Raw genomic sequence first — 19,865 nt, forward strand, 5'->3', positions numbered from 1 at the left:
GGGTATAGTTGATTAGCAATGTTGTGTTAGTTTCAGGTGTACAGCAAAGTGATTCAGTTATACATATACATGTATCTATTCTTTTTCAAATTCTTTTCCCATTTAGGTTATTACAGAATATTGAGCAGAGTTCCCTGTGCTATATAGGAGGTCCTTGTTGGTTATCTATTTTATATATAGTAGTGTGTATATGTTAATCCCAAACTCCTAATTTATCCCTCTCCCCCAACCTTCTTCCCTCAGTAACCGTAAGTTTGTTCTCCAAGTCTGTTTCTGTTTTGTAAATTTTAAAGGGCTGTAAAAACAAGCAAGCTAGCACACCAAATACAAAAACAGATATGTGACAGAGACCACATGTGGCCTGAAAATCCTAAAGTATTTACTCTCTGGCCCTTTACAGAAAAAAATTGCTGACCTATGTGGCTGAGAGGATGGACATTGAGAAGTCCTTCCCCCTGAAGGCCAAAAAGGTTCCAGGCCAGTGAAGTACACTCAAGACAGCATTAGGAAAGCATGGACAGCACTTCTTGTGCTAAAGGGGAATGGAGGCATCGGCTGAAGGCAACTGACCAATAACTGAGGCAGAGATCCAGCTTTCTAACACCGCACGGTGGGACTGGCAGGAGGCTCAGGCCGAAGCTGCTGCGTACAGGTGTGTAGGCTGTGCACTGCACAACTCCAGGAGACGCTAGTCTATGCTGAAGGGCACTGCCCAGGGCACTGGAGTACACAACTTGCACAGCTGGGTACATCACCCCTGGCTTAGGTCACCTGTATTTTACAGTTGAACTTCACACATGGTCACGTGAAGTAGCTTTGGTGGGCTCGTGTTATCCATAGTTTGAATGTGTGTGCATCCCTCCCCCCCCTTCCTTCTCAGGCTGATGTGACAGTGTTCTCAGGCGCCTGTACCTGCTTGGTGGCCCTGGGCAGGTGACCCTGGCCACTGGAGCAGTAGTGGTCGTCTGAGATGGTGATCTGCTCGTTCTCCTCGGCTTCCAGCTGGCTCTGGTTGAAACGCAGGGAACCTTTTAGAATGTCTTTGATCTGTTTTCAAAGAAGAAGAAAATCCATGAGAAAGATGAATGAGTTTGGTTTTAAATGTCAGCTAAACCTCGAATCCATCTGAATCAGACTTGTCATCGACGGTTCTTTTATAGTGTGGATATGAATTTATGACCATCAGAAAGAACAGGAGAAAAAAATCCAGCTCTATATCAAAACCGCTGACTTATGAATGACCAAGGAAGACGCCACAGCCTGAATGGCCAGGTTCTCACAGGTGCAGACGGGCTGTCACGCCCTTGGTGGTTATCCTAGAGCAGGAAGCACTGCGTGCCCTCACACCCGGCTCCACGGAACAGCCCTCAGCCTCTGAAGGGGCCCACCCACCCCAGTTGGGGGCTAATAACGCAGGCCGCGTCTCTTCACTGACATTTCTGTTCCATTCGGTCCTTCAAGGGTCGAGTCACTGCGGCCCTTGAGGGGCTGAGGCCTGTTATAGGAGGTGGTCGTTTATGCCTTGTGCTCCCAGGACATTCGTGATGAGTGACTGGACTTGAGCTGGACCACACACATCACAGCAGCTTCGATAAGGAGCAAACGGAACAGCTTTGCTAAGAGGAAGGGGCAGGGGTGGGAAATGAGAAACCAGTCTGGGCTGCAGGCTGGTCAGACGTAATTGCTGGGCGGAGCAGGGCCGTGAGCAGGTAGAGTCAGGAGGGTTCTGTCTGGGAGGAGACGCAGGGCCAGGGGACACTTGCTCTGATGTCACGGTACCCGTGCCCTGGTGACCTCCCCAACAGGCACTGTAAGGGTGGCCTGTGTGACACAAAGTCAGAGCAATGGACATACCTGCTTTAGTCCTGCCAGGGAAACCAGAATTTGATCTTCTTTTTCCAAATTTTCTTGTAGTATCACTTCTTGAATATTTACTGAAAATAGAAGAATGACATTTTGTAACTAGTGGCCTGGGTGTAACTTATCTGCTGTCACACCATCACTTCAGACAAGCTGGGGAAGGCTTCTGCCAAGTTTCACAGCAACTCTTCCCACCAAGGACGCTCTGCCCATCTAGAGATGGGGCAGGTGCCGGGCACAGCGCGGGGGCACCGAGCCTGGTACACACAGCCTCCCCCAACATCCCACGGATGTGCTCTCATGGTGACAGATGTGTCTTACTCCTCCAGAGGGCCCAGGGCGCCCTTGCTGACCTAAGACGTGGTGAACAGCGTGGAGCATTCATCCAGCGGCTGGGAGGAGGTGTTTCCACTGGGCTTCCTACACTTCTCAGAGTTCAATGCTGTTACCTCACCCCGCTCGCTAAATAAAGACCAGGTCCTCCCAGGTGACGTACATTAAAGACACCATCTTTAAAAAATGTCAACAGTACGGTATGTTGTCAATTCAACATAATGTTAAAAATAAAAGAACAAGCTCACGGAGTCAGCAACACCTAACCCAGGGTCTTCATGGGAGCTGCTTCCCTATGCCCTGCAGGAGGCGTGGCCTCTGCTGGAGAGGCCTTCAGCCAGACCTGATCTGAGGACTCGCCAAGCTGAGCTGACCACCAAGGGCTTCAGCAAGCAGGGGACCTCGGCCTTCCCCACCGCGTGCCTGAGGGATGCACCCAGTCCTGCTGGGGACTGTGGCTTCCGAGGAGGGGATTCTCGGGGGAGTGCAGGAATGGAAGCCCCCTCCCCAGCGCTACGCAGGAGACTGTGTTCGGGGGTGGGGGGGGCGGGGAATTGAAACACATTTTTACAAAGATACCATCCAAGCACCACATTGAGAATCGCTGCAGTAGGCAGGCTCACCCTCCGTTAACACCTGCTTCCTTATTTCCTGGCCCTTAACAATACCCTACTTACAAGGCCTCACAAGCCATGTTCTCAGTCATTCACTCCACCAAGCTGGCTCAGTCTCTGCGCAGGGCTCCTCTGCTCTGTGCCCGGCCCCCGCGGCCCGCGGCGGGAGAGGCGGGGCCAGCATCCTGCCTGCCCCGGGGCCTGGAGGCTCTGTCCCCAGAGCCCTGCCGACCCGCTCCCCTCAGGGGTCCACCCTCCGCTCCCCTGCGGCCTCCTTGGAGCAGAGCCAAGCGGCCCAGGCCACCCTCTGGTCTCCCACCACCAGCTCTTCTACTGCCTCGACAATAAGCCCTGTCACACCCGACGTTAGCACAGGCGTCTGCTGGCTTATCTGTGGTCCATCACCCCCAGTAGGGTCTGGTTCAGGACTACACCCCCAGCCCTCAGCAGAATGGCTGGCGCATTTCAGGTGCACGGTAAGTATTGACTCACCGACCGACTGAACAAACATGGAAAAACATCCTTGGAACCTGCGCTGCAGAACACTGCTATCCTCAATACTTCCAAAAAGTAGTTCCAGCAAGGGGCAAGGCGAAGACTGGTACTATCCACACGAGTGCAGCCAGTTGATTAGAACCTTCGCTGAGAATAAATCTCGGGACCACACTGACAAGTCCTCTTACAGGCGGCAGCAGAAAAACAGCAGCCTTAACTTATTCAGAAAATGCGACTGCAGCCTCTGGCTAACAGAAAGGCCTGCTTCAGAACAAGAGAGCAAGATGAATGGGAATGGAATAATAGATATAATTAGAGAGGGAATGTTTCTGGTTTCCTTAAAAGCCTGTAACAATTTGTTCTCTCTCAATTAAAACAACAACAACAACAAAAAACCCATCATAAAATCCACTCAACAGGACATTAACGACAACCAACTGCAGAAGACTGACCAGAGAGACAGTTCTGTAGGTCTTTGGGAGGACTGAGAAGGGTTGCCTTTCAGGGTTGCCTCAGGACTGCTTGGCTTTTTTTTTTTTTTTAACCATATAATTTTATTTATTTAAAATTCTGGAAAATTCAAAGTAATTTATGGTTACAGAAAGTAGGACAGTGTATGCCTGGGGTCAGTGGGTGGGGGAGGGGTGAGAGGAGGAATTACCAAGGAGCACACTTGTCAATGAAACATGAACAGAATCGAAGTATACCACTTCCAGGATTGAAATGTAAGACCTATTCATAACTCCTCCATTCTCTCTTCTCCCTTCTAGCTATCTGGAACCCATGACAACTCACTACCCCAACTATAGATGAAAACAAGGACCTGGAGGAGAGTGTATCCCTGAATGGCCAAATGAAATAGAGGCTCAACGTTTACCGTGAACACTCCCTCAGACTACTGTGTGGGAGGAAAGTAAACTTCAGTCTCCTTTAAGGCACCGAATTATTGTTGGATCTTTTTGTTAGAGCAGCCTAGCCTTATTGTATCAAATATTTATTGAATTTTAAATTTCAATGACATTTCTTTTTTAACTTGAGGAATTCTCTTTCAAATCTTCTAGGCATTTTTTTTTTTTTTTTTTTTTTGCGGTATGCAGGCCTCTCTCTGCTGTGGCCTCTCCCGTTGCGGAGCGCAGGCTCAGCGGCCATGGCTCACGGGCCCAGCCGCTCCGCGGCATGCAGGATCTTCCCGGACCGGGGCACGAACTCGTGTCCCCTGCATCGGCAGGCGGACTCTCAACCACTGCGCCACCAGGGAAGCCCTAGGCATTTTTTTTTAATCAACGTCTTTATTGGAGTATAATTGCTTTACAATGGTGTGTTAGTTTCTGCTTTATAAAAAAAGTGAATCAGTTTTAAGGCAGAGCTCGGGGCTCAGGGCTGCCTAGGCAGTTTGGCTGGGCGGTGGCCCTGCCCCACTGAGCCGCTAGGGGGCAGATCCCCAGCTCTGGCCGTGGAGGCAGAGGCAGCAGGGGAGAGCTCCCAGGCCCCGGGAGGAACCTCAGCCAGCGGATGCAGGGGCACCGGGACAGCCGGAGGAAGCGCGGTGGGTTCTCCCGTCCAAGGAAGTAACGGAGGCCGCACCTGGCAAGTCGGGGGCCAGGAAGAGAGGCGATCTGTAGAGAGCAACTGTGATAGGTTATGTCCTGCCCTGCAGGACCTTTGTCTCCTGTTGCCTCTTGGAGAGTTTGCTGTGGAACATCGCACGGAGCCAAAGGGCTTGGCCAGACTGCCTGTCTCCAACGTAGTGGTGGGACCCACGGTTGGCAGCCGTAAGGACCACAGGCCTTGGCTGACAGGGCTGTCAGTGGCTCCAGTGGGGACAGAGGCCTAGAAAGATGCGGGAACAGAGCCTTCCTTAGAGGCCGGCAAGGACCCGGAGGGCACTCAGAGGCCCTTACTCAAATAACAGAGGGACACGTGAGACAGACCAGAATCCTGACGCCACCCGGGCAGGAAGAAGAGACAGAGTGGGGAAACGAACTGTGGGCCTTGGTCCAGACAAGGTGGTTAACCGGTAGGAAATCGAGTTGCCTCTAACTGGCAAGTGTTTAGGCTTCCAACGGCCGTTGGTGGGACTGGAACTTCAGAGCGAGATTTCTGCACACCCGAGTTTAAGTATATAGATTTACTCTCCCACTGCAGACCTGAGGCCGTACCACATCACACTGGCCGTGCGGGCCGAAAATCCCATGAACCAAGAAGGCCTAGCCACGCTCTCGTGGATGCCCTGCTTTGCTGTGAGCCTCCCATGGCCCGTATACTCCAGAGGGGTAGTGGTGATGCTAGCAGGGCAGGCTGGGGAAGCAGAGGGCAGGAGCGCGTCGGGAAACCCTGGTCCTTCAGGCCTAAGTGGGGATACGCTCCCTGTTTCTCAAGGCCCCTCCCTTCCTGTGCTTTCCTTTGCTGAGACGCCAGCAGCCACAGCCTAGATCCCCACGGCCGCTGCACCGTCTCTCAGGTCTAAAGAGGTGGTGGGGCTGCTGGGGGGGGGGACCCCCAACCCCACCCTCCAACCCCTCCTCACCGACGGGTCCCAGAGGTTGCGGTGCGCCCTCCCTCGCCGCCAGCGGTGGTCACGTGACACCGCGGTAGCCCAAGACCTGTAAGGGAAGCCCGCGGAGGGAGCCTCTGGAAAGCTCCCCACGGGGACTGGCTCCGTCTGTGCCTTTGGGGCCTTTACGTTCCCCACTCGTGCTGCCTGAAAGGCTGGCAGGAACCCTGCAGGTCACCTCGCAAGCGCCTGGGTGAGGGTCACCGCCCAGCGCTGTGGGCGTGGCCCCGGCACATCGCGGAGCTGCCATACCTGCTCGCAGGGCCTGCCTCTGGGCTGCTTTGACTTAAGAAAAAAATAAATAACCTCCTGGTGTGTCTGTTCTACTGTTTTGGGGGTTAATGTGAGTAGCGGCTGTAAGCGTGTCAAAGGACTACAAACTGGGTGGTTTAAAACGAAAGAAATGTATTCTCGTTCCAGAGGTGCTAAGTCAAAGCCAAGGTGCCGGTGGGGCCTCGCTCCCTGCAGGCTGGAGAGAAGTGTGCTTTCGTGCCTCCTCCCGGCTTCGTCTCAACTCCATGACCCTTGTCAAGACCCTGTTTCCAAATAAGGTCACATTCACGGGTTCCGGGTGAACATGAATTGGGGGGAACACTTCTCGACTCAGTACAGCAGCCACGCTGCCCACCTGTCACACAGGATCAAAGTCATCCAGTTCCTCTAATGAAAGGGGACCAAGGTCAAGGGCGCACCTGGGAGGACAGGAGCCCGGAGCCTTGGTGTCCTCAGCAGTGCACTCCCACCCAGCAGCTCTCCAGCCTGGTTCTTTGGATTGGATCAAAGTTCACCTTTTTGAAGGGGATGAAAACCAGGAGCTTCTCCCCTGAAAACCCACATAAAATGACATAAAACGTTCACTTAATTTTAAGGCTAAACCTCTCCTGTAATCAACGGAGCTGACTAGCTGTGCAATCCAGGGTACAGAAATCCAAGTCAAAACAAAAGGGCACCTACAGAGGCTGCTAGGTGTCCCGAATACAAGAATTTTTATTTACCTCACAAAGTACTGACCGTGTAAATTCTTCGCCTAGCCACTTCCACTATATACTGATTCAAGGCAGCATTTACAACCATTTTAGTAATATAGAACTTCTCAGTCACAAATGCACTGCATGTAAAAATAGAAAAAAATAACGGTCTCTTTTCATACCTTATAATATTGAAGGCAGAAATGTGAAATGTTTAAATTTTCAATGTAGTGCACATTTTTCCTTCTAGTAAGAGGCAGAATAATATAAATGATGATATAAAGGTTCTTTTTGTTTCTGTGTAGAAGGAAGATTATGTTCTTTATAATCTCCTTCTATTTAAGCATTACCTATTAAAGATGTTGGGGCACTGAAACTAAAGGGGAAAACCTCACAGAACTAACTGCTTCTGTGGAAATTACACAAAAATCTCATCAACGTCACAATCCCATGGGGTCTCCACTACTTTTAATGAAATGTCAATGCCGCAAAAAATGGGTCTCTCTCTCTAAGGATAATGGAAATGGCACACGAACTACTTTTTCAATTTCCTAAAGTTCTTTTCAATGCTAAAATAAAAGTGTTTTCATCTATATGCCGGGTACAAAGATAACAGAAGCCTATATTCGTTAAGAAGGGCAGGAAAAGGGGACAAAAGGAGAACTCACATCTGTCTACAGAGGTGAAACTGGGCGGGTCATTTAACCTCCTTGTGCCTGAGGGGTAATAACAGACCTTTCCCCAGAGGATTAGTGTGAAGCATAAACAAACAGCACAGCACCCAGGCCACTGCAGAAGCTCAACACCCGGGAGCTTCCATGTCTACACAGCCACCCGACCTCATCTGACTATCCCAACAACCCTTCTGGATGAGGGCCATCATCCTATCATAGAAATGGGAGCCCAGCTGAGAAATGCCAGGTCTCTTAGGTGAGGTCCCGTGACTGGACAGAGCTAGGATCAGATTCCGGATTGGCTGGACTCCTGAGCCCTCCTGACACACACGATTTATGCATATGGCACTGATGGGGAAGCTGGAGATACGAAAAGGCACAGGATGGAGTCCTGGCAGTGACTTGACTGCCTTGAGATGCCAGTGCCCTTTATCTGGTGGTGGAACTGACCTAAGGGAGGTCAGCCAGCGGCAGGAAGTCACCTTTCACTTCTCCCAGAGAAGTGAACACCAATCACTTCTCCCAGAGCTTTCTGGAGCACTGGAGTGGTCATCCAACAGCCTGGACTTTGATGACCCTGGGCCATGATACTGATGGGTCTGTGTGTCACTAAACCTATCAGTAACATGTGGGTGACACCTGCCTTGAAGGTTAGAGGAGATAATCGAAGTGGTCCACGTCTATCGTGCTGCCTTGCTATGATTATTATTGCTTAGTATGTTGTTGCTGTTGTTGTTTCTTTCACCAGTTCCTTAAATACCCAGATAAGTGGATTCTGCTCCCAGAGGTTCTCTCATCTCTGACAGAGATTTAGTCACCCTGACTTCTGACAATAAGGGACGGCCCCAGAGGAAATACACAGGCTGTTACAAACCAGAGGGGGCACGTGTATGGTTGCCCCAGGGTCACACGCGTCCAGAGAGTGGTGGTGGTTTAAGAAGTGACCATTAGTCAAGGAGGGGGGCAGACCTGTACTTTGTCACTATTGGCTTTGGCTGGGCCATTATTAGCAAAGGGATTTCTGCCCACAGAGGGTGTGCCAGAGTTGTCCAGTCTTGGGAGAAGGCAGGTCTAGGAGAAGACTTGTAGGTGTCAAATTCATCCTTTAATCCGTGGCGTCTATTTCTGGGTGTCCCTGCAATGCCACTCCCCGTCTAGAAGGCCCTTCTACTCTCCTCCTAACACCACACCCTCCTCCTCTTCAAAGCCCACCTTAACGCTGTTCAAGCGTCAGTCCTTCCCTCCGCAAGCACCCGCCTGATGGACTCTCCTGCTTCATCTTTCATGCTTGCAACTGTCATCCAGAGATGAGGCTTGAAGACTGAAAGTTTCCTGAAACTGCACAGTTCTGCACGGCAAGTCCTGGACTCCAGGTCTTCTGGTTGCAAATGCGGGTGGTGTGGGTTCACGACATCCCTTGACTTTGAACCCACCGTCCCTGCCGATGTTTCGGAGATCACTGGTGCTCCAGGAGGACTGTGCTTGCTTCCTGTGAAGCCACGTGTCACTTTAGGTATTTCTAACAAGGCATATTCTCTGTTGCGCTCTGTCTCCCTCCTTTGAAGTTTGGTCCACTCTTTCCATACACGTTGAGCTCTATTTGAAAAGCGCTCCCCCACTTCACCCCACACCAACCTCCTTCACCCCGAGCCTGTTTCTACATCAGAGAGCAGGTACTTAGGAAATATTGGCTGAATGGCCGATGCGAGGCTTTCCTGCCAACATTAGGGTTGATTTTTATCTCCTGAGGAATAGATGCAGGTGAGAGAGTTCTCAGGTGAAGAATTAAGGGCTACTAATCCGATCAAGCAGATCCTGGATTGGAAAAGTGGGAGGGGCGGGTGAAGGGAAGTACAGTCACTGAAGGTCTACTGAGGGCCAAGGACTGAGTCCGGGGCTTGGCGCTCAGTATTTTCTTAAGAAGCAAAAAGCAGATCACACAGAAAATACAATCAAGGGTCCTACTTTGCATCCAGCTGCCAGAATGGCTGAAGACCCTAAACTCAGCACTGGGAGGGGAACAATCCGTAGGAAAACCCAAGGGAAGACTAGGCAAACAACGCGTATTGCACTGAAGCTTAGTCTTCGGGTCAATAAACAGTTCTCCTAAGTGAACTGAGTGTGCTCAGCACAGAGTTCCAAATCTGTACTGGTCTCAACCGTTTCTGATTCTTCTCTCAGGATTTCCCTCCCTGCCGGCCAGAGGCTGGCACAGAAGCACGGCTCTTCGAGGTAAAATCTATCCTGTTCACGATACGGCTGCCACCTTTGGGTCAAGCAGAAGAGACTCTGCACACACTTTTCAACTTAAAAGGTCTCTAAGCTCCAGTAAGGGTTAGATGCCTTTGCCAGAATACATATTTCTAAAAATAAAAGCAGAAACACAGCTAGGACCTCACTAATAGGAAATATCCTGGGGTTTCTGTAACCACCGCGTCTCGTTTGGGAGCAATGAGATAGAAGTTTGGCTAAGATCATCCTAAAATAACATCATTTAGTCAGACAAGACCCTTTGAATTGGGCTGAAGATGGATATGTTCTTTGTGAATTGCAGGCCATAAGGTTTTGCCCACCTGAGGACTGGGGACAGTCAAGTGCCACACCTCAGCTGGGAGTGACACACAGCCATGGCAGTGAACACGAACCTCCTCACCTCCGCCTCGGGGCCCCTCTCCCCACTCACAAGCCCTCAGCTCAGCATGAGACGCTTGTGGTGGCCAAGAAGTCCTTGAGCCTGCGAGCTGTTGGTGGCAAGCCTGTTTCTACTGAGGTGGGGGGAGGGGGGGGACAAGTCTTTTGCTTCCTGGGTCATCGCTGGAGAGGCCGGGGTTAGAGGAGATGGAAAGGCAGCCTGATATGGAGGTGGGAAGAACAGGTGTTGCAGTCAGACACAGTTTAAGAAAGACAAAGGATTTAGGAATGATCTTCAAAAGAGAAAGAGAGTGAAAGATATTCGGTTTGGAAAAGCATGTGGGAAAATGGAGAGAGCCATAAAATGGAAAACCAAAGGATGCAAGATGAATCGTCCATACTGAGGCCTCGTGATCAGGGATGTGTTCTCTGAGCCAGGAAAGGATAAGGTAGCGTACAGTTGGCTAAGTTTTTCTCAGTAGGTCTAGGGTTGGTGCAAGGAAGATGCTTCCAAGGCTTCTGATAATACAACCGGGTGGAAAATGCCTTCCACAAGACAGCAAGGCTGGAAAGAGGCTGAGAACAGCACTGAATGTCGCCAGGGAGCTTGTGAGCTCTCCACCCACAGAGCTCCTGCACGTGTGCCTGCAGTGCGGGGTTACGGATGCATGACAGCGCTAGCAATACATTAACTGAATCTTGCCCCGATTGCATAAATTCTCTTGCCCCTTGCTGCTTGGAGTCTGTCATGGGCCAGTATCACCAGGTGTCCTGGAGGCTGTTAGAAATGCACATCTTCAGGCCCCGGCTCAGACCTACTGAGTCAAAATCTGCATTTTTAACAAGACCCCCAGGTGAAGTATATCTTATCCTTCTACAGAGGACTATGCTACCCACAATTAAATGCAGTGTTTCAAATTCTTAAAAGAATTACAAGAAGCTTTTATCACAGTGTGGTTGACAGAGGGAAAGCTGTCTGGTGATCACATTTTCCTTCTGTGTTTCTCAGATGTCATTAGTTAACTGCTTGCTGAACATTTCCAAAGACATCAATTGAACGCTGTTTTTGTAAACATCAGCAAATCAGATGCATAAAGTTCTTGCAGAGGCTAATAAACTGATTTTCAAACGTGGCCTCCTCTTACAGCTAATTCTTGTATAAACGTTAGGACAAGTACAAAGTCAGTAAGGATGTGTGCCATAAAGCAGCAGATCTGGAGTCCCACTACTGATTCGAGTGTGGCCTCCGCAGGATCATCAGTGGAAGAGAGTACAAGGCCTGGGATGGGGTCTGGGCCCCTGGCACCGGCGAGCTGTGTGTCACTCATTCTGCCCGGGCCTCGGTTTCCTTATCTGTGAAATGAAGAACGGCCGAGACGGCCTGTTGGGGGTCCACATCTTCAACAGTCTAAGATCCTATGGGCTACAGAACAACTCTAATTTCCCTTCATTCATTGCATTTAACCCTCCCATTGTCTGTGTGAACCACCAATGAAAGGGCAAGCTGCCGGAAACTAGTGTAAATACCAAACAGATGAGGGGAAACACCTCCCCTGGGAGCAGGCAGGGCGATCAGCAGCCCAGCTGCTCACAGATCAGAGAAGTGCAGGCAGCTCAGCCACGTGCAATTAAATTACTTGTGAACGATGGCAAACCTAAAAATAGCCTGACTCAGCCACGGAGGTTCCTGCTGTCAATGGTTTTCAGCTCAACTGTCAGAAGTGACTATAGCAACAGAAAAATTAACATGTGAAAAAGTCTTCTAAAGTTGACAGGAAAAGTTTAGATTTAATAAAACACAGATTTTCACTTCCTGTCTCTAAATCTTTGAATTCACATAGCTCACTTATGTGGAGGTAATGAAATGGGAATTTTGGTAGAGTTTTGAGAAGACAAATACTTTTTCAGGGTTGGCTTCCAGAACTATAAGGAAATAACTGCTAACCAGTCAATTTTATTACCTCTACAATTAAAGGACCATTTAAACAAATGCCTTTATTTAATTTTTAACTGAGATGCTTTTCTCTGTATTTGTTCTGTTATAAAAATAGCCTTCAACTGTACTTGACATTTTAAGATATTATTTCCTGTCTGATGATAACATAGGCTGATATGGCATTCTCTTGAAATGAAAGGAATTTAGTGAAAATAATTAACATTAGAAAAGGGTGCAGAGCAGTAACTCCCAGGATGAGTATGTGAGGCCGCTCTCACGGCCCTCGGGGGGCTCATGCCACGGTGGCCTGCAGACGCACCACTGGGCTCTGACAAAGCTGCTTTTGCTCAAAGAGCTCACACACCTAATCTGAGGACCAGCAGATCCAAAAATCCAGCATCTTTTGGCATGATTTGATGGAGGAATATTCGAGTAGGTTTGGGGAAGTGTGGTACTGTTCCCAGCTCTCCCGCTAACTCGCGGCGGGGCCCGAGACCAGTCGCTACTCAGCTCTCTGGTCATGGGCTGGCTGAGTTTCCCAGGCTCGTCCACCAGAAGGGACAGTTAAGAGTTAAGGGGAAAGAGGGGAGGATTTGTGCTGAAAACCCAACCTGTGCTGGGCTTTAAAAACATACCAGTCTTGGCAACCAACTGGCAAGAGATTGATCTTTGTATCTCCATTTTATATATGTGGACGCGATCATAAGCACGCTGATCTCACAGGTGACGGAGCCTGGTTTCAACCCTGTGTCTGTCTGATGCCCACGAGGCTGTCTCTCCTTCTCAGGTACCACTGTAGCCGCTCTTACAGCTGACTCTTGCCTGCAGTGTAAAGACTGACCCCCAGGTGCTAGTTACACGCACTTAAGGCATCTACAGATTTTCCAAGCATAGAAGACTAGGTCCCTTAGAAAGTCCCTCTATAATCTTCCTTTCACTCAGGCCATCACTGTTAATGGTTACTTTCACATCAAATATATTCTATTGTGCCACCTGCTGTTTTCACTTCCTAATATATTATGAACATCTCCTTACGTTAATAAATATTTTAATCTTTATAAAGATTGCATTACTATATTATAATCAATCACGTAGTCATGGATTTTTCACTTGTGCCTATTTTTGAACTACTTTAATAATCAGGAAAAACAGAAAAGGTCATATGGAAAAAATACTAGGGTATTAAAGTCATTTTTAAAGGATATAATTTAAAAAGTAGATCAAGAGCTTCACCTCAATTAATCTTTGTGTTTTCCTCAAATTTTTGCTTACAGTCAAAACTGCCTACAACCCGGGAACACCCTTTAGTAAACCAGCGTTATATATGCAGATGAAATAAAATGCATCTGCAGCCCCAGGGCCACGAATTCTCTGTAGCAACCCTCAACCCTACTGTAAAAATGCAGTCGTGCTATCTGTATGGCAAAAAGAAGTCGACAGCCATGTGAAGGGATTCTGGCTGAAAGTGAAACATATACACAAAAACAAATCTAGTTTTGTGGTTAGCTGAAAATTCACAGCTGGGTATGGGCTTTTCTTTAATTAAAGTGCTTCCCCCTCCCATGCAATGAGAAAATGCTCTTCTGGTGCTGACTGAAAGAACAAAAATCAGAGCAAAAGCTGTTTGAAAATTCTGAGGCTTAAGTAAAGTTGCTTTAAAAGCTGCTATGTGGCCCCGACAACTTGGAAATATCCTACTCTAGGATTTTGCTAGAGTTCCAGTACATCTTTTTAGTCACTTCTTTGTTCTCCTACTTTGGTCAAAACCCAAAATCAAGTAACACGAAGGTCACCCATTTAGCTGGAGAAGGAAAAAATACACACATGTGCATGTGCACACACACACGCCCACACTTACTTTAAAATTAAAATTAAATAATTAACTAAAACTAGTTATGTAATACATATCAGTTATTTATACATAAACTACCTCTTCGTTACTTCTTTTTGAAGCATTTTATTTTTTTATTGCAGTATAGTTGCTTCACACGGCTGTGTTAGTTTCTGCTGCGCAGCAAAGCGAATCAGCCATACGTATACACACATCCCCTCTTTTATTTGGATTCCCTTCCCATTTAGGTCACCACAGCGCACTGAGCAGAGTTCCCTGCGCTGTACAGCAGGTTCTCATTAGTTATCTATTTTATACATCGGAGTGTACATATGTCAACCCTAATCTCCCAATTCATCCCACCCCCTTCTTTTTGATGCATTTTAAACTGTGATGCTATAAGATTCATGTAAAATCAATTCTATATGAATTTTAAAAAGTGATCATAAAGAAACATATAAATAGAGTTTTGAAGGGGGTGGAAGCAGGTGTGACGGGGAACGTCTCTTTCTGTGATTACAGATACTACCCTTTTGATCACCTACCGCGGTTTGTCCTGCAGCTTCCCCCTCCTGAGCCCTTTCTCTGGAGGAGGGGTCAAGAGAGCAGAAAGAAGGCGGAGGATAGAACAGGGCCCAGCGAGCGGGAGGCCGCGCGACACTTGGTTCAAGCACCTCTCTAAAGCCATAAGAGAGCGTGTATTACTGGCTCCAGGCCAGTATGTTTTAGGCTACATCCAGACGACAGCCGTGTTGGCCACATGTCATGGACTCAGGACCCAGCAGGCTCGGTGACTGATAGAATCTGAGGTATAAAGTCTATCTTCATCCCTCTTGAGTTTTTTCATTCTTCTAAAAAAGAGGAAGGACGGCTGAATTTTGGAGGCAAGTGAGGATTGTGTTCCTGATTTATTATTGAGACCAACTTGCCAGCGCAAAGTCAAGTACAGGAACTTAATTATCTGGATAATTTGGGCACCAGGAATTCACTTTGCCTTTGTCTCCATTACTCGGCTAATTCAAATGATTAGATTTTGCCTGGGCTGTCGCTGTTATTCCTACATAAAGTGTTTGTCTATAATAAGCTTCATGTTCTACAAACAACTGCTCCCTGGGTCTAGGAAAACCAAGGACTGAGCTTCAGGGCTGTCTTATACTTACAACAGTTATTTAAACACTCCTTTAAAGGGTGAAAAGTAGGAATTTATACCATATGCTTGTCCATGTGTGAAAGGTTCCATAAGATTCTTCATTTTAACATCATTTGTAATGTTAAAAGATTGGCAACATCTTAGATGCTCATTAGTCTGGGGTTAAGTGAATTGATACAGCCATATAATGAGATTCAATGCAGGTGTAAGAAAGCATGAGGCCACTCTCTGTATTCATACAGAAGTGCTCTCCATAATATAGTGTTCAACGAGAAATCAAAGTGCAGAGCAGCGTGAGGATTATGCTCCACTTGCACTCTGAAAGGGTAAGTGCAGGGTTATACTGGTTTGTACAAACATAGTTTATTTCTGAAGGATAAACACGAAACTGATAAAACATGGCTGTTTTCAATTGTCAAAAATAGGATTGAGCTGTGAAATATACATGATTTTCATCTGTTTTGTTCACTAGTATTTCTCCAGTGTCTAGAAAAGGGCCTGGCATGTTGCAGGCGCTCAATATTTGTGGAATAAAGTGAAGAAAAACATAAAGTCTATCTTCAGCGAAGGCCCCACAGATGGGCCACTCTCATGGCCCCTGCCAGTGGGAAGAGGCCTTGGTAGGTTCTCTTTGGTTTCCCCTCATAGGTGGGGAACGTCCTGATTTCTCACAGTGCTTGGTATTGCCACTTCTCCACACTCACCAGGCAGCATACTGGCCATTTCCATGAGATTACATGTCCTGTTTTCCTAATTTGCTCCCAAACTACAGATACTAGACACTGGAGAATGGAGAGGGAAAGGATGTCCATAAGTGGGCTGAAAATAACCACAGTATGGATTATAAAAGTTCTGCAAGCAGAATGGAGTTCCTGAAGCAATACACAGGTGGTCCAGCAGAGGCCTCTTCTAATATAAAGTACAGAACTTTCACAAATGTAGAGAATAAGGCCTGAAGACTCTCTCATGTGACATATGGGCAACTCACATATAAACTCAACTTCAAACTAAGACGACTTCTTCTTTTTTTTTTTAAAGACATTTCTTAAAGTATAGACACAGTCAGAAGTAAGAAAAGGTCAGGGTCTGGACATGCATTTTGGACAGGTGGTTAAAAACATATACTTAAAAAAATAACGAAAGCACTGTCAAAATAATCATCACATGAGTGATGATAGGCAGGTTAGCACAAGAGTAGAGCTGACCATCTGATCTTGAAAGTTCAATATTTCATTTTGGTTTGGGGCAGGGAGATATTTACAAAGGGCAGTGTAGCCGTTAAGAGCTGAAATCTAGAGTCAGACTGCTTGATTTTGAATTTCTCCTCTACTCACTGGGGTTATAATTTGGGGAAACTGTATTAATCTCCGTGCATCAGTTTCCTCATGTGCACAAGGTGGATAGTAACCGTACACCTACTGCAGCTCTGCTGTGTGGGTTACATGAGATAATTCACGTAAAGCGCTCAACACAGGCCCTCGCGGCTGGGCTATTACTGTCGCGACTGTCAGTGTGCCCAGGGCCAAAGTACTTCACTCACCAAGATGAGTGTCCATCACCTTTGCACAGTATTTGCACATGGCATCCAGGTCATTCAACTGTCCTTGAAGGAGGGAAATCTGGGCTTCTAATTCTTCTTCCTAAAATGAAGGGAGCAAAGATATGAAAATGAAAAAAAAAATCAAAGAAAATCCCCAAAGTCCTCCAAATGATCTGAACTGTTAAAGAGCCACAGTGTCTTTTCAGCCCTAGACAGAACAAAAGAAAGCAACAAATAAACAACAGAAACCCACTACTGCCACCACCACCAAACCAGAGTAAGGGTAAAGTGGAGGTTTAAAAAAATCTGGACTTGGGCTTCCCCGGTGGCGCAGTGGTAGAGAGTCCGCCTGCCGATGCAGGGGACACGGGTTCGTGCCCCGGTCCGGGAAGATCCCACATGCCGCGGAGCGGCTGGGCCCATGAGCCATGGCCGCTGAGCCTGCGCGTCCGGAGCCTGTGCCCCACGATGGGAGAGGCCACAACAGTGAGAGGCCCGCGTACCGCAAAAAAAAAAAAAAAAAAAAAATCTGGACTTCTCCTAATTTAATGCCAGCTTTGCGCCACGTGTCAATGTTTACCCATACAACCTTGTATTACAGAAGTACATAAAATATCTTCAGTAACTGTGGAGACACACAAATTGAGAGAGTAAATGGGATTTCGGTGGACCCTACTCCTTAGGCAGCTGGTACAAGACCATTACATTTTCTCACACACATTTGAGAAACCAAAGATTTCCATTTGTTTCAGACAAATCTCATCATTTTCTAGACAATGATAATCTCTTAAAACGTGAGATTTCCCAAAGCACTTGGAAAAGTTCTGTCCCCACAGCCCATAATTAGCTGCTCTTAACGTTTCCTCTCTTGGTAGGATACTAGAGGATTGTATTTATTTGACTGTTTCCAGGAAAAAAAATACTCTGGGTGGGATAATTATCTAAATGGTAAAAGACAATCTAACTGTAACAAAAGGATAAAATGTGGGTTTTGGGTTTTTTTTTTTTTTTTAAGAAAAAAAGGAATACATGCAAAAAAGTTCCCAAGGAAATTTCAAAGATTAAGGGAGTTTTTCTCAGAGAAAGAGTAATCCTCAAAGCTGGAGGAGGCTAGCAAATTGATTTTCGAGTGTTAGACACTTTTCTTTTCACATTAAGAATCCTCTGTGTCATCAAAAAAAAGGGAAGAGAAACCTCCCAAGAGATACTTTTTCTTAGAGACTGAATATAATTTGACACATAGATGGAAATTAACAGTTGAAAAGGTTACTTGTAGGTGTACCCCATTTAAGCAATACACACAGGCAGCACTGAAAAGCACTGTCTTTAACGGCTGCCTGGAGGCTGAGCCCTTAGGAATATGCATTTAAATGCCTGACGCAGAAAACAGACGTAGCCATAGCTCTAAAAACAAATTACTGTGAAATGCCCACTGTAGGATTACACAAGCATGAACCATGTACTTTATACATCCCACAAGGCGAAGCAGCCTCTCTTCTGATGCTCCAGTAAAGACAAATGCAACCAGGAGAAGCTCAGACAGGGAATGATTACTGGGGCCTTGGGTAGGTGGTTTCAGGGCATTCTTCTTCTCCTTTTTCTCCTTTGTGTCTGCACAAACTTGAGTTTCCCCGTTCTATCAGGACCCTACAGGAATCACAGAAAGAAGGCTACATCTGTGGGTTAACCCTGGTTGTGGTTCGTCTCCAAAGATGGCCACCATCCATTCCTTCCCTCCCTCAATGGACATGCTGTTCCACTCATCAAGAGGTAGTGTCTGTTTCTCCTCCCCTCGAATCCTGGCTGGCCTGCCACTTGCCTCGATCCAGAGGATGCAGCAGAAGTCAAACTGCTCCAGCTGGGGGCTAGTGTAAGAGGCCTGCCAACTTCTGCTTTCTTCTGCTTGCACTAGAGGAAGAGGGCTACCATAGTTAGTTGTCAAGAAGCTCAGGCTAGGATACTGAAAGGGAGGAGAGACAAAATGGAGAGAAAGAGGCCACAGGAGAAGCAGTGAGGTTCTAGACACGTGAATGGCGTCTTCCTGGACCCTTCAGCTCCATCTGTCTGAAGCCAGCCAAATGAGTAACCCAGTCAGCATCGCGTGGAACGGAAGAGCAGCCTAACCCAGCCTTGTCCAGATGCCTGACCGGTAAACCTATGAGAAGTAACAATGCCGTTTTGAGGAGCGGGGTTTGGGGGTGGTTTGTTACGTAGCCACAGATAACTGACATGGGGGTGGAATGGGAAGAACACTAGAATGGTATATGGCACGAGGAAATCTGACTTCTATTCCTGGTCCTGCCATTAACAAGTCATGTCAACTTCAGTAACCCTCTACCCAGTCTGGGCCTAACTCTGGCACCCTCTGGAGAAGGCAGAAGTTATATACTTTGCTCCCAAGGAGTTTACAAGCTTGGAGTTGGAATAGGAAAGGTATATTAACTAGAGGATGAGGGAGAGTACATGAAAGTCTTACAAAGAAATAAGAATAACTGCCCTGGGAATCCTGATCCCAGCCTCCTGTCCCTCCTATGGAACAAGTCACCTTTTCAATGTGTCACAGATACAAACCCAACTGGAAGAGTCTCAAACTGTACTGAGGCCAGCTCGTGGAAGTCTTTCGAAAGAAGGGGACCCAGGTATGGCCAGAGTCTGTCCTTGCACTCGGCTACCATTTGGGGTGCTGAGAGCCCGGAATGGACTAAAGGACACGAGGAACGTACCACCTTCTGGCTTAAAAACCTCTTGTCTATTTACTCTATGTATTAGTTTAGTTTGCATTAAGCCATCACTTCTTATAAAATGCAAAAGCCCTTGGGAGCCTTAATCCCCAGCAGTCATTCCTACCTCGATGGATTTATTGTATTCAGTTTATTTTCTTTTTAAAAGCTGGGAGGGAACAAGAGCTGGAGGGGACGCAGGCCTTGCCTGTCGGTGGTGAGGCACTGACAGCTGGAGGGAAGTACGGAGCTCAAGGGGGTCTCTTCCTCCAAACGTGTTACCGTGCTGGTAGGAACATGACTGTAAGGAAAATGGGCTGAGGCTGGCGCCCTCTGAACTGTGCAGTGCACAACCTGAACAAGCGCACGGGGCAGACTCGAGAGCATGGCAGCGGAAGCGTGCGCTGGCTGAGCACACGGGGATATAAGACACAGTCTTCCAGGCGTGCACTTTTGCGTAGGACACTGATGGCAAGTGAAGAGCGTCTTGCTTGCCAAAATCCTGAGTCAACCTCAATACAAATGGAATCTGCTCTGTAGAAAATGGCAGTTTTCATTA

At 47.5% G+C, this 19,865-nt stretch overlaps 1 protein-coding gene across 6 annotated transcripts in view; it reads right to left on the reverse strand.

The window, feature by feature from the left end:
- The window catches only part of TBC1D5 (TBC1 domain family member 5), a 546,696-nt gene that overhangs the window by 6,033 nt on the left and 520,798 nt on the right, over nt 1-19,865 (reverse strand). For all 6 annotated transcript variants that reach the window (XM_060298634.1, XM_060298636.1, XM_060298635.1 and 3 more), the window contains 3 exons: nt 16,587-16,686; nt 1,855-1,934; nt 913-1,047 (listed from right to left, as the gene is read on the reverse strand). In XM_060298634.1, the coding sequence (XP_060154617.1) occupies nt 913-1,047; nt 1,855-1,934; nt 16,587-16,686 (315 nt within the window). The remainder of the gene's footprint in view (nt 1-912; nt 1,048-1,854; nt 1,935-16,586; nt 16,687-19,865) is intronic.

Source organism: Globicephala melas, chromosome 4, assembly GCF_963455315.2.
Source record: "Globicephala melas chromosome 4, mGloMel1.2, whole genome shotgun sequence".
NCBI lineage: Eukaryota > Metazoa > Chordata > Mammalia > Artiodactyla > Delphinidae > Globicephala > Globicephala melas.